The 22,483-nt window shown below is 42.5% G+C and overlaps 1 protein-coding gene across 4 annotated transcripts in view; it reads right to left on the bottom strand.

Annotated features, from left to right (window-relative positions):
- LOC104656462 (cytochrome c oxidase assembly protein COX15 homolog) overlaps window positions 1-22,481 on the bottom strand; it is a 37,440-nt gene extending 14,959 nt beyond the window's left edge. The window contains exons 1-9 of one of the 4 annotated variants that reach the window (XM_010356076.2): window positions 22,270-22,481; window positions 19,536-19,717; window positions 17,444-17,566; window positions 16,975-17,161; window positions 13,672-13,839; window positions 10,671-10,752; window positions 8,012-8,166; window positions 6,007-6,120; window positions 392-2,035 (exon numbers count right to left, since the gene is read on the bottom strand). In XM_010356076.2, coding sequence (XP_010354378.1) covers window positions 1,970-2,035; window positions 6,007-6,120; window positions 8,012-8,166; window positions 10,671-10,752; window positions 13,672-13,839; window positions 16,975-17,161; window positions 17,444-17,566; window positions 19,536-19,717; window positions 22,270-22,359 — 1,167 coding nt within the window. In that variant the 5' untranslated portion in view covers window positions 22,360-22,481 and the 3' untranslated portion in view covers window positions 392-1,969. Of the gene's footprint in view, window positions 1-391; window positions 2,036-3,783; window positions 4,388-6,006; window positions 6,121-8,011; window positions 8,167-10,670; window positions 10,753-13,671; window positions 13,840-16,974; window positions 17,162-17,443; window positions 17,567-19,535; window positions 19,718-22,269 lie in introns of those variants that run through there. The other 3 variants (XM_010356075.1, XM_030941043.1, XM_030941044.1) reach the window with 3 other exon arrangements.
- Between the last annotated feature and the right edge of the window lie 2 nt (window positions 22,482-22,483).

Below are 22,483 nucleotides of genomic sequence, written 5' to 3'. Positions count from 1 at the left end.
ACTAACATACTAAGGATCAACAGAGCAGATCAAATGATAAGGTGGGGTGGATATTAGAAGGGAATGGGAATAAGCTAGTAAGAACTTTCTAAGGTAACTAGGCTATTAGGACCTAAGCCGGTGGTCCCTAGACTTTTCTGCACGTTTGAATCACCTGGGGAACTTCAAAAATATGCCTTTTACTGCCTCCAGGGATTGTGACTTAATTGGTCTTAGATGAGGCTTGGGTTTTGGGATTTTTCTAAGATTCAAATAAGAGAAGTTGGGAATTTCTTCTAGGCAATAGCATAAGCCCACCCAGGGTCCAGGATTTATGAAAAATTGACAAACTGTTTTGCTAAGAATCACCTGTGTTAGTCTGCTTGCGTTGCTATAAGGAAATACCTGACAATTTTTATAAAGAAAAGAGATTTATTTGGCTCACAGTTCTGCATAGAACTGTATAGGAAGTATGGCGCTGGCATCTGCTTCTGGTGAGACCCTCAGGAAGCTTACAATCATGGCGGAAGGGGAAGGGGAGCCAGTGTGTCGCATGGTGAGAGACAGCAAGAGAGAGAGAAGGAAGTTCCAGGCTCTTTTGAACAACCAGCTGTTGCGTAAACAACCAGAGTGAGAACTCACTCATTACTATGGGGATGGCATGAAGTCATGCATAAGGGGTCAGCCCCCATGAACCAAATACCTCCCACTAGGCCCACCTCTAACACTGAATGTCACACTTTGAACATGAGATTTGGAGGGGACAAAACATCCAAACCATATCACTACCTGAGAATGGTACACTACAGGTCACACAGAAACTTCCAGAGTACTGCAGTTGAAAGAGAACTGAGATCACCTAATTCAGAGATTAAAAATGGAAAACGTTAGGTCATTTATGGCTCTCAGACATGTTAAGCCTGCATAACATTTTTTAAAATCTTGAAATTAGTTCCCAACACTTAATTGAAAACTTTCACAGAAAAATATAGATATGTGGCTTCTTTAAAAAAAAAAAAAGAATATTTGGTACCTTAAACACTGTAAAATTAACATTTATATCTGAATCCAGCATCTCTTTTTGCTTTGTAAATGAGGTCAAGGATGAAATCCAGATGTTCTCCCTTTGTATTTATCTTGTCACTGTATGGAATCTAGGTATATCCAAGGAAAACTAAATTTAAGATAAACTTATTTTCCTTATTTCAAAAAGCACAACAAAAACCCAGAAATCTAACAACCCTGGACCTGTAGAGCAGCAGCAACAGACCAAAGCTCAGTAGTTTAGTCTGAGCTGGGGCACCTGCTCACCAGTGTTACTGTCTCCACCAGCCTGACCCCAGAGCATTTGATTTGTCTACCCTACTCTTGCCTTCTACAGAACTAAAACTAACTTCCTGCAACTTTTACCCATTGCTGCCAGGTCTGCAGCACAATGGAAGCTCATTCCCTCTTTTACATGAGACAGCTTCAACTTCTCAAGGACAGGAATCTTGCTCTCTCCCCAGATGTTCTCTTCTCCAGTTAAATATCCCCAGTTCCTTCAACTATTCCCTGTGTGATAGGAGTTCTGGACTCATCACCATTCTGGTCTCTTCTTCTGGATACACACTTAGTGGCCATCAATATCTTGCTTAAATTTAGTACCCAGAGTGAAATGCAACATGTTAGGGGTATTCTGGCTATGGCTGTGACACTTCTACTGATAAAACCTGAAGTACCACTAATTTTTCTGTGTTATATAATAACAATATGAATACTAGTTGGTTCATATTGAACCTGAGGACAACTGAAATCCTCAACACTTTTTTATATGAAATGATATAAGGCCAGGTTTCTTCAGCCCAAACTTCTACAACTTATTTAATTTGAATGAGTATGTTATATTTCTAATCTGTTTAATTTCTTCTCGATGGCGTCACTCTGGGACTGTTTTCAGTTGCCACTGTCATCTATTATATTAGCAATATTGGGTTGCTCCATCCTCAAATCAGATGTTCCTGATACCTTCATCCAAATCACTGATTTTAAAAATAAAGTTAAATAAGACACAGCCCTATGAAATATCAATAGAGACCAAAATCACATTAATTCAGCAGTCAACAATTTGTTTAAATATCTGAATAGATGTCCATGTACTACACCATCAAGGCCATATTTTTCTTATTACATTTTTCTTATTACAAAGTTGTTAGGAAACCCTCTCAGGAACCAATTTATACTGTCAATTCCATTCCTCTCTCTGACCTTGTAATGTTAACATCCTTATCAAAAGAGGAACTAGCTGGGAGCGGTGGCCCATGCCTGGAATCTCAGCACTTTGGGAGGCCGAGGTGTATCAGGGGAACCCACCCTGATAGTTAACGTGGGTTCTTTTCTATTTCCCTAAGTGTCTAGGCTGGTTTGAGAAATAAAGGGAAAGAGTACAGAAGAGAGAAATTTTAAAGCTGGATGTCTGGGGGAGACATCACATGTCAGCAGGTTCCATGATGCTCCCCACGCCATAAAACCAGCAAGTTTTTATTAGTGATTTTCAAAAGGCGAGGGAGTGCATGAATAGGGTGTGGATCACAGAGATCACATGCTTCACAAGGTAATAAAATATCACAAAGCAAGTGGAGGCAGGGCGAGATCACAGGACCACAGGATGGGGCGAAATTAAAATTGCTAATGAAGTTTCGGCATGCACTGTCATTGATAACATCTTATCAGGAGACAGGGTTTGAGAGCAGACAACCTGTCTGACCAAAATTTATTAGGTGGGAATTTCCTCATCCTGATAAGCCTGGGATGACTACAGGAGACTGGGGCTTATCTCATCCCTTGACCATAAAAGACGGCCGCCTCCCAGGTGGCTGTTTATAGACCTACCCTCAGGGCGCATTCTCTTTCTCGGGGATGTTCCTTGCTGAGAAAAAGAATTCAGCGATATTTCTCCTATGTGCCTTTGAAAGAAGAGAAATATGGCTCTGTTCTGTCGGCTCACTGGCAGTCAGAGTCCAAAGTCTTATCTCCCTTGTTCCCTGAACATTGCTGTTATCCTGTTCTTTTTTTCAAGGTGCCCAGATTTCATACTGTTCAAACACACATGCTCTACAAACAATTTGTGCAGTTAACGCAATCATCACAGGGTCCTGAGGCAATATACATCCTACTCAGCTTATGAAGATGATGGGATTAAGAGATTAAAGTAAAGACAGGCATAGGAAATCACAAAGGTATTGACTGGGGAAGTGATAAGTGTCCACGAAATCTTCACAATTGATGTTCAGAGACTGCAGTAAAGACAGGCGTAAGAAATTATAAAAGTATTAATTTGGGGAACTAATAAACGTCCATGAAATCTTCACAATTTATGTTCTTCTGCCGCAGCTTCAGCCGGTCCCTCCGTTTGGGGTCCCTGACTTCCAGCAACAGAGGTGGGCAGATTACCTGAGGTCAGGAGTTTAAGACCAGCCTGGCCAACATGGTGAAACCCCTTCTCTACTAAAAATACAAAATTAGCCAGGCATAGTGACTTGTGCCTGTAGTCCCAGCTACTTGGGAGGCTGAGGCACGAGAATCGCTTGAACCTGGGAGGTGGAAGTTGCAGAGTGAGCTGAGATCACACCACCGCACTCCAGCCTGGGCAACAAGAGTGAAACTGTCTCGAAAAAAAAAAAAAAAAAAAAAAAAAAGGGAACTATTTGGCGATTACCTCCTTTTCCAAGTACTTACAAACCATTTTGCTACATATACACATTAAGCTTGTCAAAATCTGCAATTTCCCCATTTCTGAAAATCAGGATATTAGAAGACATTAGCTTTTTTTTTTTTTGCTGAAGACCAGCTGGCTTACTTTGGGTATGTCCATCCTATCCTTTCAATCTTCACCTAATGGAAGTAAACTTAAGATCATAAAGAAATTCTATTTAGGCAGAATTAAGGACTCAGGAGAACAAGGAGACAGAAATCATCCATGTAGAACGAAGAGCTTGCCAACACTGAAAAACCTGACACAAAGCCTGTTAGGCAGTAAATGGCAGACATTTCTTTCTCTACATTAACACCAATTTTCAACATGAAAAGCAGATTTAAAGGGAACCTTTAGGGTAACCACACTTAATGCATTCTTGATCCAGTGACTATCTCAAAACAGGAAAAGATTTTTAAGTAAGTTGACCATTTGGAAACCACTGGGTATGTCAACGTCATCTCGTAGAAAAGCCCAAGTTCTCATGATCTCTGAAGAGTTCTCAAAAGCAGTCACAGTCCCAAGAAGCTGGTCCTCTAAGAATCATTTTGGGACTCTTCGGAGTTCACTCATCAGCCAAAGAGCACCAGTGAGCAAAGCCAAGGAGCCTGACTGGTGAGTGGCGGCCAGAGGAGTTGGGACGTACATCAGCAGCGTGCTGATGCCCAAGCCCACCTATCACAAAGAAAAGAAGGCAATAGGAAAGGCAGTAACTGAAAGTCCACATTGAAAATGACCAGGCATGGATAACCACGCACAAACCTCCACATCCTCCTATCAGAGCACTTAAAATACACACATTTTTAATTTCACAAGCAAATATGCTTACAATGAAAGAAATTCGAACAAAATTGATAAACCTAAAATTCCCCTTAATTATCCTTCATTCCATCCCAGTTCCCCAGAGTAGTCACTGTTACCAGTTTCTGCACACTTGTACTTTAATACATTTATAGAGAAATATATAGTTTTATGCTTTTAAAAAACATATTGTTTTGTCACTTGCTTTTTTCCACTTAGCAATATACAGTATGTATTGAGATCTTATTAAACTGCTGTGCAGTATCGCATAGTATGGATATACCATAGTTTTGTTTTGTTTTGTTTTGTCTTGAGACACAATTTCACTCTGTCTGCCAGGCTGGAGTGCAATGCTATGATCTTGGCTCACTGCAACCTCTACCTCCAGGGCTCAAGCAATTCTCCTGCCTCAGCCTCCTGAGTAGTTAGGATCACACGTGTGTGCCACCACACCCAGCTAATTTTTGTATTGTTTAGTTGAGATGGAGTTTCGCCATGTCAGGAGGCTGGTCTCGAACTCCTGACCTCAGGTAATCCACCCACCCCTCAGCCTTTCCCAAAGTGCTGGGATTACAGGCGTGAGCCACTGTGCCCAGCCCATAGTTTTTTAACTGTTTAGGTTGTTTCCAATTTTTCACTACCACAATTCTATGATGAATTTTCTCATATAAAAGGTCTTTGTGCATTGTGCATTGGACTGTTTCTAGGACAGACACTAATAAGTCCATTTGCTGGGCCAAAGAATTATCCATTTAACTTTTAAAAGATATTGCCAGCCTGGGTGACAGAGTGAGACTCCGTCTCCAAAAAAAAAAAAAAAAGATATTGCCAAATTGCCCTCTGGAAAAACCTGTACTAACTCATGCTCTCACCAAGAATATCTGAAGGTATCCATTTTCCTATGCCCATGGCAATACCTGATTTTTTTTCATTTTTTCCAATTTGATGGGCACAAAATGGTACTTATTTTTTAAATTTGCTCCTCTGATTATGAGTGAAGCTGAACAGCTTTTCATGTTTACTGGCCATTAATCATTCTTTTTGTGGTAATTGTGTATTGATGTCCTTTACTTATTTTCCAGTTATTAATTTTTAAATTTATTATAAATATGGAAAATATTTTCTTCTAGTCTGTCACCTTTCTTTTTTTTTTTTTTTTTAACAGGGTCTCACTCTGTTGTCTAGGCTAGGGTGCAGCGGTGCGATCTTGACTCACTGCAGCCTCAACCTCCCTGGCTCAGGTGATCCTCCCATCTCAGCCTCCCGAGTAGTTTGGACTACAGGCACACACCACCATGCCCATCTAATTTTTGTATTTTTTTGTAGAGATGGGGTTTTGCCATGGTGCCCAGGCTGGTCTCAAATTCCTGGCTCAAGTGATATGCCCACCTAGCCTCCCAAAGTGCTGGGATTACAGCCATAAGCCACTGTGCCCGGCCCCTTTTTTAACTTTGTATTGGGGATACTGTCAGAACAAAAAGAAGTGGTTATACCTGTGTATATGCCAAAGCCAGCAGAGTCACTGCTGCCATCTTGGTCCTTCTAGGAAGGGGAATTCTCCGAGAGAGGAAGTAGAGCACTGTAATGGCAGTGACTGAAGTGATTCCCTGCAGGAAAGAAAGATTCTATCACATTCTAGATAGAAGTGCCAGGTTTCTACTCACCTTACATGTATTTCCTCTAGAACCACTCAGCAACCATGAAGTACTTTCCTGTACTAGTCACAGAGAACCTCCCTGCAGTCCCACCCTGATTACTTCTCCACAGGCTGTCTCTTCCACCGTCCTCTTCTGCTTGCCACTTAAACATTGGTATCACCTAGGGCTCCACCTAAGATGTTGTATGTACCACTTCATACACCCTCACTCTCAGTGATCTCATCCACTTGCCAATATGGGTGTCCTCTCATTTTTAAGTCACTCTTTGCGTCCTTATCCCTAACCGTATCTCTAATCCTATATTCTTAAAGCAGGGCTGACCCCAGCACATGAGGGTTATTATTTTCCTGGACTGTGAGTGGAGAAAGTGCTGGTGCTGCCAGCTGGTGCTAAAAAAGACCTAAAGTCTCATTTTCATTCCTATCTCTTCAGAACAAGGGTCCAGGACTGGCAATAATGGTCCCCTTCCTCTCCCACAGTATCAGCGAGAATGTTTTCTATCATATTTCTACATTTATCTCACATCATTTCCTTTTCAGAGCTGTCCACAATGACAATTTCAACCAGGCTTTACTTATGCTAAGATACTGTGTGCAGGTGGGGACTCAGCCCACACCAGGTAACATGCTTCAGCCCAGCCCCCACTGGACAACTGAGTCCTCTGGCCCCCTCTCTCTGGATGTGCTGCTCTCATCTCACACTCAACATGCCTGCATCTGATGACATCCTCCCACCTCTAGCTTCACACTCATTCCGATGGCCCCATCCCTATAGGTCATGTTTTAGGCATGCTACAGAAGACACTTTGGAATTTCACTTGATCTTTCTTCACCTTCATTCCTGACAGCCAATCTTATTAACTCTCTTCCTTTATTTATTTATTTATTGTAGAGATGAGGTCTCCCTGTGTTGCCCAGGCTGGTCTTGAACTCTTGGGCTCAAGCAATCCTCTTGCCTTAGCCTCCCAAAGGGCTGGGATTACAGGCATGAGCCACTGTGCCCACTGCTCTTATTTTTAAATTAAATTTAATTGTTTAAGAGACAGGCTCTCACTCTCTCCCAGGCTAGAGTGCAGTAACGTGATCACAGCTCGCTGCAGTCTCAAACTCCTGGGCTCAAGCAATCCTCTCGCCTCAACCGCCCAAAGTGCTAGGATTATAGGTGTGAGCCACCGTGCCCAGCCTCTATTCCTTTAAATTCTCTCTCAATTGCATCATTCTTCTCAAGTCCCACTCCCACCATGTAGGCCCCATCTCCATCACTCTCCCTGGCATCGCATGGCAGCACTATGCTTCTCACAGTCTCCTTAGTGCTCATCTTTCCCCGCTCCAATTCATCACACACAGGCCTCCAAGCCAATCTTTAAATGGCCCATAGCAGAACCTCAAAACATATTAGCTTAAACAGAATGAAAAGTACTAGTGAAGCTCCTGGCTCCTTGAGTTTCTGGTTTAGCTCCGAGAGCTATGTGCTTAGCAACTATGGTCTCTGCATTCTCTTCTCTACTCAACCACATTTCTGCTGAAATGACTTTCTAGGTATGTGCAGGATTGAGGGAGGTTATCACTTGCCAAGTGGTAAAAGGCACATTCGAACTTTAAGAAGCTGGCAATGTCCTGAAAACTAGAATTTGGCTGGGGTAGGGGGTCAGGGGGACAGGGGTGAGTAATGAGGACAAAGACATAAGATTAGAGAAATGGTCCTAAAATTTCTCCCAAAGAGAGCAGAAAGTATAGTTCCTGCTCTACCCTGTCAGTGTTGCCATCAGTGCTTCACTGACACCCCAAAGCCCATGATAGGCTCCCGTGCTCTCTGGCAGGTAACCACCAGCTACACTTACCAGAATCCGGTGATCAAACTGCACCATGGTGGGATTCTCAAAAACATTCCTCAGGATGGGGGAGAAGGTAAAGAGGTCCTCTGGGATCCAGGATTCTCCCATTTTGGGAAAGGAGTTGTAAACAAGCCCAGCATCTAGCCCTGCCACAAAAGCCCCTGTATTCCAAGGTAAATGGCATTTATTAAAATGAGAGGAAGAAGAGACCAAATACTAGTTCTGACATAGAAAAAGTCTGTTATCCCTAAGTTAAACTAAGGGAACAGTCAGAGAACAATAGAAAGATCTACAACGGGTTCTCCAACAGGGAAGACACATCACAATCACCATGGAAACTCCAAATCTCTGCATCCTTACCTGCTCCCACCCTAAGATTCTGCTTCCTCTAGAGAAGTGCAGTAGAGGCGTGGGGGGAAGGAGAGAGGCTTACTATCTTAGAAAAATTCCCTTAGTGATTTTGATGCCCTCTTCACCCCGCCACTGAGTGCTACTGATTTATTTTAGAAATGCTCTCCCACAGATGTCTGCATGACTGACTCCCTTACTCCCCCAGCTTCCACTCAGATGTCACCTTACCAAAGAGATTTCGCTTGATGATCCTATATAAAATGGTACTCCCCTAGCGCACTTTCTGTCTCCTGACCCTAATTTATTTTTCTTCACGGCACTAAATATCATCTAACACATTATGTTTCTATTGTGCATTATCTGTCTTCCCCAAATGCTCAATAAATGTTTGTTGACTGAACATGGAAGTGAGAAAAATCCCAAAACTTATAAACTAAATCCTAGATAAACAAATAAAGAGGGTATTCATGAATTAATGGATGTCTGATCTATTATTTATTATCAAAGAAAATCCAGAAATGTTTGGGTCACACTCCCTTTTCTCTTTCTTTTTTTTTTTTTGAGACGGAGTCTGGCTCTGTCCCCCAGGCTGGAGTGCAGTGTCACGATCTCGGCTCACTGCAACCTCTGCCACCAGGGTTCATGCGATTCTCCTGCCTCAGCCTCCTGAGTAGCTGGGACTATAGGTGCCCGCCCTTTGGTAGAGACAAGTTTTCACCACATTGACCAGGCTGGTCTCGAGCTCCCAACCTCAGGTGATCCGGCTGCCTCGGCCTCCCAAAGTGCTGGGATTACAGGCATGAGCCACCGCGCCCGGCCTTTCTTTCTTTTTTTGAGTCAAGGTCTTGCTCTGTCACCCAGGCTGGAGTGTAGCAGTGCAATCTCGGCTCACTGCAGCCTCGACCTCCTGGGCTCAAGCAATCCTCCCGCTTCAGCCCCGAGTAGCTGAGACTACCGGCACACAACACCACACACGGCTAATTTTTGTATTTTTTGTAGAGATGAGGTTTTACCATGTTCCCCAGGCTGGTCTTGAACTCCCCGGCTCAAGCAATCCACCTGCCTCAGCATCCCAAAGTGCTGGAATTACAGGTGTGAGCTACCATGCCCAACCCACTCCATATTTTTTTAAAACGTCCCTTATGAAGTAAAAATTCATGCTCTTTGCCAAAAATAAAAGTGTTGAGTGGCTCATTGGTTTGAATCAGTATATTTTTATTCCAGAGCAGTGCTGTCAATAGAACTTTCTGTGAGAGTGGAAGTATTCTACATTTGTGCCATCCAATATACTAGCCCCTAGCCACATGTGCCTATGGAGCATCTGAAATATTGCTAGTGTGACTGAAGAACTACATTTTAAATTTTATTTAACCTTAATTAATTTAAGTTTCAATATCCACATGAGGCTACGGACTCCTCTACTGGATAGTGCAGTTCTCAAATGAGAGTAGCAGAGGTGGAAGTGTGGTTTAAAGAACGAAAAAGGCCAGGCGTGGTAGCTCACACTTGTAATCCCAGGACTTTGGGAGACTAAGGCGGGTGGATTATCTGAGGTCAGAAGTTGGAGGCCAGCCTGGTCAACATGGTGAAATCCCCTCTCTACTGAAAGTATAAAAATTAGCTGTGCGTGGTGTGGTGCACCTGTAATCCCAGCTACTCGGGAGGCTGAAGCACGAGAATTGCTTGGACTCGGGAGGCAGAGGTTGCAGTGAGCTGAGATCACGCCACTGCACTCCAACCTGGGCAACAGAGTGAGACTCGGTCTCAAAAAAAACAATGAAAAAAATCCTGTGTTGGTCTCTCTGTGCCAATGAACTCTCCACCTGCAACCATCTCTGAGGGCAAGCCTTTTGTCTGACCCATCTTGATGTAATGTGATGATAACAATAATGTTTATATAATAGTAACAGCTAACACTTATGTAGCCTTTGCTACATGCTAACAACTATTCTACACATTTCACATTTAGCAGTCGTACTGTTGTCATAATCTCATTTTACACATAAGGTCTCTAAGGCCCAGAGAGGTTACAGAGCTTGCAAAGGTCATATAGTTCACAGGTAGTGAAGCCAGGATCTGAACCTAAGCCATCTGGATCTAGGTAGATGTTCAATATTTTTGTTCAATTGACAGTAAAGTAGAATTTTTGGAAGAGAGAAAAGAACAGGAAACAGAGGGTGAAGATAGTGGGAATGAGAGAAACAGATGTGAAAAGGAAATATAAAGATGCAGGAGGATGAGGCAAAGCATTAGGCAAGAGGTCCCAGCTTAGAGCGCGATGCAAACAGGTCATCTTTGATGAGCTGAGTCCTACCTGAAAGAGCCGTAAGGAACACCAGACCTGCTGTTCCATGAGCAAATCGTCTCAACCGTAGGAGTGGACGGGTTTCAGGCAACTAAACAAGAAAAAACATCATTCAGTTAAACTGGGTTTCAGGAACAATGAGAGGCAGCAAAGATCTCCAAGGCCAAACCCAAGTGACAAATTAAGATCAGATCTTCTCTGACCCCTAGACTAAGTTAAGTACTCCTGGCAGATATTCTGTTCCAACATGCACTGTATTTTATTATAATTACACATCACCATCTGTTTTCCCTTCTACCCCACAAGTTTTGTGAAGGCAGGAACTGCCATCTTTGTTACTACAGCAATCTTAGCCTAGTGATTGGCACATAGGTACTCGTTACGTATCTGTTCAAAAACTGAATGATTTACATTATTCAGGAAGCAATGCTTCATCATGGTTGAAAGGATGTAGCTTAAGATCAGGACTGGATTTTCATGTGTGTGATATTAGTGCTTAGCAAATATAGTCAGAATCGGAATTGCATAAAATGCTTAGAGATTCCTGCATTTAGTGTTTTTGATAAAATGTTTTTATTCTTATTACCACCAACTTCTAATACTAATCAGTGAATCATCAAATATGAATAAGAACTTTATAAACAGGTTACTATAAAGACACAAAGAAGTTACGTCAGAATGCTACCCTCAAATGGCTTACACTCTACTATATGAAAAGAGGTATCATTACTAACATATTATATTATCAACACTGTCCAATAGAACTTTCTGTGATGATGGAAAAGTTCTATCATCTACCTAAGAAGAGCTTGAAACATGGCTAGTATGACTGAAAATTAAATTAAAAATTAATTTTATTTAAATATAAAGTTTAAGTAAACAAAAAGCTTATGTAAATAAAGTTAATTTTATTTAATTAAAAATTTTTTTTTCTCGCTTTGTCACTCAGACTGGAGTGCAGTGGTGCAATCTTGGCTCACTGCAACTTCCACCTCCCAGGCTCAAGTGATTCGCCTGCCTCAGCCTCCCAAGTAACTGGGATTACAGGCGCGTGCCACTGTTACCTAGCTAATTTTTTAACTTTTAGTAGAGATGGGGTTTCACCATGTTGGCCAGGCTGGTCTCGAACTCCTGACCTCAAATGATCCACCCATCTCAGCCTCCCAAAGTGCTGGGATTACAGGCGTGAGCCACCGTGCCCAGCCTTAATTAATTAAAATTTAAATAGCCATATGTAGTTAGTAGCTACTGTGTTGGACAGCATAGCACTATATGGCTCATTGGCTAGCATCTCAAATCCTTTTTGTAATTAGGTGAATCTAAACAAACAGAAAAACAATTAATTGATAAAGTCATCAGTAACCTTTAAGAGTACAATTTCAGCAGCAAGAGTGTGTGGGTTTATGTGTAAGTGTGGGTAAATGTGAGAGTGTGTATGTATTGGGTTGGGTGAGGAAGATAATTACAGGGATTGAAAAGAAGGAATAGATTGTCAGGAAGCAACAGCTATAGATGCAGGCAAAATGAATCCATTAAAATGAATTCATTTTAGAAGTTTGAATTAAAATGAATTCATTTTAGAAGTTTGGCTTTGACGGGCACGGTGGCTCACACCTGTAATCCCAGCACTTTGGGAAGCTAAGGCGGGTGGATCAGCTGAGGTCAGGAGTTCAAGAGCAGCCCAGTCAACATGGCAAAACCCCGTCTCTACTAAAAATACAAAAAAATTAGCCAGGCATGGTGGTGTGCACCTGTAGTCCCAGTTACTCAGGAGGCTGAGGCAGGAGAATTGCTTGAACCCGGGAGGTGGAGGTTGCAGGAGCCGAGGTCACACCACTGCACTCCAGCCTGGGCAACACAGCAAGACTCCATCTCAAATAAATAAATAAAGAAACAAATAAAAAAAAAGAAGTTTGGCTTTGAAAGTCAGGAGACTTTCAAATAATTCCTTATTTTTCAGATGTGGAATTACTCGGTGGTTGTCTACTATATCAATATTTCAACCCAATTTGGCTTCTCTGTGGGAATGACTGCCAAGACAACATGTCCAGTCCTTACTGGAATCTAGCTACTGGCTCCAAGTACCTAACGGATGATTCGACTCAAGAGTCCTGCTGTCATCTCAAACTTTTCTCCAGGAACAGCTTACTCAGGTCAACCCATGATTTCAATACCTAATATAAGATTCTTTTTTTTTTTTTTTTGAGATGGAGTTTCGCTCTTGTTGCCCAGGCTGGAATGCAATGGTGCCATCTTGGCTCACTGCAACCTCTACCTTCCGGATTCAAGCAATTCTCCTACCTCAGCCTCTCAAGTAGCTGGAATTACAGGCATGCGCCACCACACCTGGCTAATTTTGTATTTTTAGTAGAGATGGGTTTCTCCATGTTGGTCAGACTAGTCTCGAACTCCTGACCTCAGGTGATATGCCTGCTTCTGCCTCCCAAAGTGCTGCGATTACAGGCGGGAGCCACTGCCCCTGGCCAAGACTCATTTAAAAAAAATTTCTAGGCAAAAAAAATGTCCTATAAGGGTATGGTGTCTTGAGACCTCTATTATTAATGAAGGTCTCAAAAATATGTCATACTTTGCTTTGAAATCAAAGCATGAAATGAAAAGCTAGTATTTTCCTTTAATCAGCAGACAGAAAAATACTTCAGACAAAATCACTAAGGTTTACTATATTATTAGACTTAACTGGCAGGTCCCCATTTAACAAACAATACAACATGGCTCTTGTCCACACCAGAAGTTCAGAAACACCTCTGTTCTGATCTTCCTCACTTTGCCATCCACCATCCCCTGTGGGAGTCAGACGTAAAGCGACTGGGATATTTCTTGTTGTTGGTACTCCCTCCCAATCTATTTTTCAATTGGTTTCACCTTTCCCAATAGAAAATGTTGACAAAATATTCAGCTCCTATATGATCCAGCAATTCTACTTCTAGATATATATATCCAAAAGAATTGAAAGCAGGGTCTTGAAGACATATTTGCACACAACTCTTACCTTGTGCAGAGGGAGCAGCAGTGAGAGCGAGGTCCATAAGCTGGCACAATAAAGAACCAGGGCTGATCCCAGGTGGGCAGCGAGGCGGTACTGACTGACCCGAGGGATGTCATGGGAGTCTGATTTTTCTTCTAGTCCGCTTTTCACCATATACCATCCCAAGAGACCCTAGAACCCCCAAGGGATGGAGCAAACAAAACAAGGTTAAATGATCTGTTCAACTTTTTTTTTTTTTTTGAGAGAGTCTCGCTCTGTCACCAGGCTGGAGTGCAGTGGTGTGATCTCGGCTCACTGCAACCTCCGCCTCCCGGGTTCAAGGGATTCTCCTGCCTCAGCCTCCTGAGTAGCTGGGATTACAGGCGCCTGTCACCACGCCCGGCTAATTTTTGTATTTTTAGTAGAGATGGGGTTTCACCATGTTGGCCAGATGGTGTCGATCTCTTGACCTCGTGATCCGCCCGCCTGGGCCTCCCAAAGTGCTGGGATTACAGGCGTGAGCCACCATGCCCGGCCTAATCTAATCTGTTCAACTTTATGGAAGAAGTGAGCTATCAGGAGTACTCTCTAACCCACCCCTCCTCTTTCCATACCCTCCCCAATATGCAGTGTCCCAGGATTCATGACTTACCCACAATTCTTCACATATCACCATTAATACTTAACTACTATTTAGATCTGAAGTGTCCAATCTTTTGGCTTCCCTGGGCCACACTGGAAAAAGAATTGTCTTGGGCCATGCATAAAATACACTAACACTAACAATAGCTGATGAGCTTTAAGAAAAAAAAAAAAGTCCATGGATATATCTCATAAAACTAGATTGAATGTTCTGGAGAAACTTTAAGGTAAATGCTTAAAAACATCTACTATCAAGTTAGGTTGGAATAAGACAATTATAAAAGTTTCAGGGGAAAATCATAAAAATCAATAAGGTTTTGCATGCAGATTGCTTTGCAAATATCTAAGTTCCCACTCCTCTTTAAGCAAAAGCACAGTTTACGGGGATATAAGAAACCTGCAGTTGAAAGCCAATCTGGGGACGCATAGTCAAAGAAAAGGCCTTGATTTTTTAAAAGCTGGTAATGAACGTACAGATTTAAGTTTAAAAGTTTATGGTATGTATCATATTCTATGATTCTCTGCTTTAACTGGCTTTTTCAATTAACCAAACAAGTGTCAGTTCCAATCATATGAGATAAGACAGCCCTTTCACCCCCACTTGCCCAGCTCAGTAGAATCAGGTCAAAGAGGTGGATTCTGCCACTTCTAAATATATACTCTTCTGGAAATCTTTTTGGGCATTTCTCTCCCCTTTCAAGATTACCCTGGATATTCTAATTACCTTGATTTCATCTGCATGAGACATTGAAAGATGAAGACATACACAGTGTGATTCACTGGCCCACTTTCTTCTCCCATACCTCATCTGACATCTTCAATTTCTGCCTCCCAAATAGTCTGTTTTCAGCGTTGGCTTGTTTTTGTAATTCTAAAATGTTAACTTTCATTTTGTTCTACCTGCCTTTCTCTTGTTACTATTAGACTTTGATTAACATTTAACGATTACCTGTTTCTGCTGCCTCTATTTCTTCTCTCTCATCTCCCTCCTTAATCCCTTTTTTTTTTTTTTTTTGAGACAGAGTCTTGCTCTGTTGCCCAGGCTGGAGTGCAGTGGTGCAACCTCCGCCTCCCGGGTTCAAGCAATTCTCCTGCCTCAGCCTCCCAAGTAGCTGGGACTACAGGCCCACACCAACATGCCCAGCTAATTTTGGTATTTTAGGTAGAGACAGGGTTTCAATATGTTGGCCAGGCTGGTCTGAAACTCCTGACCTCAAGTGATCTAGCCATCTCAGCTTCCCAAAATGTTGGGATTACAGATGTAAGCCACTGCGCCCGGCCTTAATCCCTTCTAATTGGCTCACTTTCTTACCATTTCTGAGTTAAATTAACCAATTAGCTTCCTCCTGATTAAATTTTGATGATGTTTCTTTGATGCTCTGATAATCTCCTTTAGGATCTCTATACCTTGACCCAAATACTCCTGTGTCTTCTCTCTTAATTCCTGGCTCAGTTTCACCCAACTTTTTTTTTTTTTTCATCATCCTAGCAGTACTAACCTGCTAATTGTGGGAATCTTTCCTTAAGAGGCGCTCAACTTACATGATTTTAATTGCCATTTATATCTGAATCTCTCTCAGCTACATGGGTATTCTATAATCTTTCATCCCACAAAGTGTTTCTCTCTTTTGGAATTTTCCTGTATGCTTCTGTAGCATTCTAGCACAGGGATCCCACTTTCTTACAGCAGACAAGTTAGAAAAAGGGAAGAGACAAGAACCTAGGGAGGCACCCATGATGGGAAACAAACTACTTGCAGCACATGAAAATATACTACTGAGTGCTTACTGATTCCAGGCACAAAGCTAAGTACTTTAAATATGGATTATCTCATTTAATATTTACACAACTGGGCCGAGCGCAGTGGCTCAAGCCTGTAATCCCAGCACTTTGGAGGCCAAGATGGGCGGATCACGAGGTCAGGAGTTCAAGACCATCCTGGCTAACACGGTGAAACCCCGTCTCTACTAAAAAAAAAAAATACAAAAAACTAGCCAGGTGGGGTGGCGGGAGCCTGTAGTCCCAGCTACTCAGGAGGCTGAGGCAGGAGAATGGTGTAAATCCAGGAGGCGGAACTTGCAGTGAGCTGAGATCCGGCCACTGCATTCCAGCCTGGGCGACAGAGCGAGACTGTGTCTGAAAAAAAAAAAATATTTACACAACTGTACATGGTGGCACTGTTATTATCCCCATTTACAGGTAAAGAAATCATAGCTTTCAGAGGCTAGGTAATTTACCTTACTAAGTGTCAGAGCTGGGGCTTGAAGCTAGGCCTGTGACACTAAAACGCATGCTCTTACCTACTCTATTAAAGCGACTCAGATTATTTCCTTAAAAATAATGCCAACTAGGGGCATGCGCGGTGGCTCACACCTGTAATCTCAGCACTTTGGGAGGCCAAGGCAGGCAGATCATGAGGTCAGGAAATCGAGACCATCCTGGCTAACATGGTGAAACCCCGTCTCTACTGAAAATACAAAAAATTAGCGAGGTGTAGTGGCGGGTGCCTGTAGTCCCAGCTACCGGGAGGCTGAGGCAGGAGAATGGCGTGAACCCGGGAGGCAGAGCTGCACTTCAGCCTGGGCGACAGAGCGAGACTCTGTCGCAAAAAAAAATAAAAATAAAAATGCCAATTAGGAAGTTCCTGGGAGCATGTTTGGTTTCTCAACCTCGAATAAATCTTACCTGGAAGCAGACGAGGCCACAGAGGGCAAGAACACGTCCTTTCATGCCACGGCTGAGCCAGCCCTTTCTCCAAAAGTAGGCAGCAGGCAGGATGTACGCAAGGCCTACAAGGCGACCCCACATTCGGTGTGAGTACTCCATGTACCAGATGAACTTGAATTCTGTCAGTGTCATGTCATGATTCAAGCTGAGTGGAACGGAAAGTCAAAAAAGAAGGAGGAAACATCCTTCTGATTTTTATTTTCTTATGGAACGCAAAAACTTTTTTCTCAGTCCTGCAACTTGGTAGGTCTGCTCTCTTCCGCATCAACGACCTCAGGATAACTTTGGATTTGGAGGCTTAGAAGAGAAGCTGACTAAACATAACTGAACCAAAGATCATGAAATAATCTAACCATTCTGAAGGGTTTAAGTGCAAAAGATCAAATGGGCCTACTGGGATGTTTACCTAATGTTCTCTCATACTTACATTTTAAATTCTGGAAATTGCTGGTATCTTTGGAATTCTGCTTCCCATTCCTCTTGGCTTGTAGGTGGCTTCATCTCCTTTATTAAATGCCAATCTACCATCGAGAGGCCAGACTCTGTCAACCTTAGGATAGGAAAGAAATGTTGGGGTGTATGTGTAAGGCTGGATTACTCACAAAAGGTTTACAGCAACAAGTGGATCTGAACTTAACCTCGTTAAAGGCAAACACAATTGTTTCCTCTTTTGAGACATTTCTCTCTTACTGCTTAGAATTTTGTCAGAAACAGCTGCTATCAGGTACAAATTTATTTACCCTTATATTCTCTCAATCCTTTTCTTTCTTTTTTATTTTTTTTCCCAATTCTTTCTTTCACTAGCATTCCTTGACAGGCAAACTCAACCCCTACAGCCAAAGCAATCTGTTCTAAATGCATAACCAACATTCCTTATCCAGGGAAAAGAGATCTGTTACATGTATACCGGTTTAGATTCTTGGGTGAATTTAAAGACAATACAATTCAAATTTGTTGCACTTGCTCATAACAACCTATATAACACTTAAGGTATTTTGAAATAAGGGACATGGAATGTGAAGAGAATCTGAGGAAGACATATTTGATTAAAACCAGAAACTTTTTCACCAAAAGGAGTTAGGATTCCTAAAGTAAAAGGCTGATTTTCGGCCTGAGGCAAGAAATGTTCAAGATGAGCTTGGAACATCTTGTCATACTAGAAAGGAAGGAAGCTATCAAAGGTAATTAGGGCCCTGCCAAAAAGTCACTAGAGCCAATTTCAGGAGATGCCTACTGACTAAAGATGGGACAATCTGAGCAAATCACTAACACCATCATCACAATGAACTGAAACATTATCAAGTGTGTTTGAACCTATGATCTCATAATAAGCCTTAAAAATCCAAACGCTTTATTTGTTGCCTTTGGAGGATTTGGGGGACCAATTTATTATTTTGAAAATTGGTAAATAAAGGGAAAGAAGAATTAAGTATTTATCCTGCCTTTCCTATACAAATTATACCTTGGGATATCCAGATAGATGATGAGGGAGAGCCTTTTAGAGTTGAGCTAATAAAATGTTACAATTGTACTATGCTAATGAAACAATGGATCTAGGCGATGGCAATTAATAGCTGTTAACATCTATAATACACACCAGATATTCATGAATGTTCTATTCACCTACTGAAGTATTTTGCTCCCTCATCCCCAATTTGAATGATCAAACAACTACTCATTCACAGGAAATAGAGGGGATAGAGGAACATGTTAAATATCACATGGTTATGCAATCAGCAAAATCTAGACTGTGCATAACCATAGGACAAATGACTCGAGTTTCCTCAGCAACTAAAAGAGGGGGAAAGGGAGGAATATCTAAATCTATAGTCTCTTTAAAGATTTAAATAAACCTAAGAAACATGAACCAATTGTGATGCACAGAACTTCTTTGGGTTTAATTCAAACAAACTGTAAAAAAAGTTTTGAGACAAACTTGGACTCTGATTGAAAGACAAAAGATACATAAACAATGCACAGGTACCAGTTAAGACATAAACCAGTCTTTATAGAAGGCTCCTACTAATAGAACACTTAAATGTTCTATAGCAGGGCAAGCCACCAGACATGTTCCTTCTTTAAGGCCTCGGTTTCTCCATCTGTACAATAAGGGAGCTAGACTAGATGCTCTGTAAAATTTCTTTCTCCAACTGGGGGCGGTGGCTCATGCCTGTAATCCTGGCACTTTGGGAGGCCAAGGTGGGCAGATCACCTGAGGTCAGGAGTTCGAGATCAGCCTGGCCAACATGGTAAAACCCTGTCACTACTAAAAATACAAAAAATTAGCCGGATACAGTGGCATGCGCCTAGTCCCAGCTACTTGGGAGGCTGAGGCAGGAGAATAGCTTGAACTCAGGAGGCGGAAGTTGCAGTCAGCCGGGATCACACCACTGCACTCCAGCCTGGCCGACAAAGCGAGACTCTGTCTCAAAAAAAAAAAAAAAATTCCTTTCTCCTCAGTCAACCTGTGCTTCTACTTATGATCAAAATACCTGACTCACTATGAGCAAATTACTCACCTAGTTACTCCACCAAGAATAACTGCTCCAGCCACTGTTCCACTGCAGACCAGGAGCCATCGGCCCACCACCCGCTCGGCAGCCTTTGAGGGAAGAGACACTGTACCCCTTCCAGATTGCAAAGCTACTTCAGAGATGGTGCTGTATTGCCCTGGCCTCAAAGGGCACCTGATGCAATCACACTAAAGATCAAGATAGACAAATTACAACTGGATAAACAGGGAATGGCTGCTACCCACACTCAACCCCATTCTGATTAGGGTGAAGTACCATAGCATCCCCACAGCTATGTCTTGGTAAGTCATCATCTCTTATCTGGATTACTGCATCAACCTTCCAGCTGGTTTTCCAATTGGTTTCAAATCTAGCCTCACTCAAATCTATCCCCAACTATATGAATTTTCTCGTCTCTGAATACTTCCCTCAGACTTCACTCTACTTACAGATATGGAATATTTTCTTTCACCTCTAGGTCTTTAAACATTTCTTTCTGGCTTGTACACTTCCTTTTGCCTGATTAATAATACCTACTGCAGATCTCTGCTTACATGTCACCTCCTCTGGGCTTGTTCCCATGCTCTTCAAGGTCTGCAATAGGTCACTCCCACAGCACACTGGACAGCCCTTAATACACTGTAATGTATAGTCAAGCATCACTTAACAACAGGGGCATATGTTCTGCCAAATGCATTCTTAAGCAATGTCATCATTGTGTGAACCTCATAGAATGTACTTACACAAATCTAAAGGCTGGGTGTGGTGACTCACACCTGTAATCCCAGCACTTTGGGAGGCCAAGGCAGGGAGATCACTTGGGTCAGGAGTTTAAGACCAGCCTGGCCAAAATGGTGAAACCCCATCTCTACCAAAAATACAAAAATTAGCTGGGCATGGTGGTGTACGCTTGTAATCCCAGCTACTTGAGAGGCTGAAATGGCAGAATCACTTGAACCTGGGAGGCGGAGGTTGCAGTGAGCCAAGGTCTCACCACTGCACTCCGGCCTATGCGTTGACACGAGACTCCACCTCTCAAAAAAAAAAAAAAAAAAAAAAAAGAAGTACTTCGAGAAATCTAGATGGTACAGCCTACTACACTCCTGAGGTATATGGTATGACTTATTGCTCTTAGGCTATAAATCTGTATGGCAGGTTACATACCGAATACTGTAACACAATGGTATTTGTTTATCTAAATATAGAACAATTATAGTAAAAATATGGTATAAAATATTTAAAAATGGGGCCAGGTGCAAAGGCTCATGCCTACAATCCCATGGCTTTGGGAGGCCAAGGTGAGAGGATCACTTGGGCCAGTAGTTCAAGACCAGCCTGGGCAATATAGCAAGACCCCCCATCTCTATTTTTTTTAAAAATTAGGCACAGTGTCACACACTTGTAGTCTTAGCAACTTAAGTGACTGAGGCAAGAGAAGGCTTGAGCCCAGGATTTCCAAGTTGGAGGCTGCAGTGAGTTATAATCATGCTAGTGCACTCCAGCCTGGGTGACAAAGCAAAACCCTGTCTCTAAAAAAGAAATTTAGAGAAAAAGATTTTTTTTTTTTTTTTTTTTTTTTTTTTTGAGACGGAGTCTTGCTCTGCCACCCAGGCTGGAGTGCAGTGGCCGGATCTCAGCTCACTGCAAGCTCCGCCTCCCGGGTTCACGCCATTCTCCTGTCTCAGCCTCCCGAGTAGCTGGGACTACAGGCGCCCGCCTCATCGCCCGGCTAGTTTTTTGTATTTTTTAGTAGAGACGGGGTTTCACCGTATTAGCCAGGATGGTCTCGATCTCCTGACCTCATGATCCGCCCGTCTCGGCCTCCCAAAGTGCTGGGATTACAGGCTTGAGCCACCGCGCCCGGCCGAAAAAGATTTTTTTTTAAAAGGTACACTTGGAAAGGCAGCTCTGTTATAATCTTACAGAACCATGACTGTATCTGTGGCCTATTGTTGACCAAAATGTTGTTATGCAGCACATTGCTCTACCTTCAGGTTCATCTGTTTGTATCTCCCACTGAACTATGAGCTTTGGGGTAGCAGTGTCCGGTCAGTCTTGCTCTCTCCCTTCTGCTACCTTTGTTTCTAACACTATTCCTTTATATAATGAGACCATGATAAGGATTTCACAAACGAATAAACTGACTTCCTCCAGGGTAGGAGTCTTATAATATTTATCTTTCTTTTTCCAGTTCCTAATATATAATAACCACTCAATAATTACTAGTTAAGCAAATGCATGCCCTCTTCTGACTATACCCCTATGAGTCCAAAGATCCATGCTCGGTTTCCTACTTCTGATTAACTGAGTCACCTTTAGAAAAGTAACTTTAAGCCTCAATTTCCTTCTCTGTAGAATGCAGTTATACTTCCTCACCTACTTGGAACTTTTTAAGCAAAAATAAACTATACGGGTAAAAATTACTAGGCTTTTACCATGTGCTAAAGGCCTGATGTATATTAAAGAAAGTAATCCTCATAACAAACCTTAAAGTAGGTATTGTTATCCCCATTTTACAGATAAGGAAATTGATGAACAGAAAGTTTAATTAACTTGGCCAATACCACACAGCAGGTCAATGGTCCAGATCTGAACCTAGGGGCTCTGAACACAAGGAAATGCGTTGTGAGTAAACTGTAAGGAGCTCTGGAAACGTGATGTGGGGCTCTCCATCATCTTTATCCCGACCCTTTCACTCCATCCCTGCTCACGCGACTCGGAGTCCGCTGCAGTGCGATACCTGTGCTCTAGGCGCTGCCCTAGGAGCCAGGAGCTGCAGACACTGCATCCCCTTCAAGGCCCTAAAGGGCGGAAAGAGCAGTCGCTGCATACTGATGACAGTGCACGGCCACCTCTTCCACAACCCAGAGCTCTGTGGTCTCCTTTCTCCGCGACGGAAAAGAGAAGCACTTCCGGGTCGGGCAGCGGGAACCCCGCCTTCTCTGGGGACGGGA

This window comes from Rhinopithecus roxellana, chromosome 11, assembly GCF_007565055.1.
Source record: "Rhinopithecus roxellana isolate Shanxi Qingling chromosome 11, ASM756505v1, whole genome shotgun sequence".
In the NCBI taxonomy this organism is placed as follows: Eukaryota; Metazoa; Chordata; class Mammalia; order Primates; family Cercopithecidae; genus Rhinopithecus; species Rhinopithecus roxellana.
The sequence above is the reverse complement of the archived record's forward strand: the minus strand, read 5'-3'. Positions and strand labels throughout refer to the sequence as shown.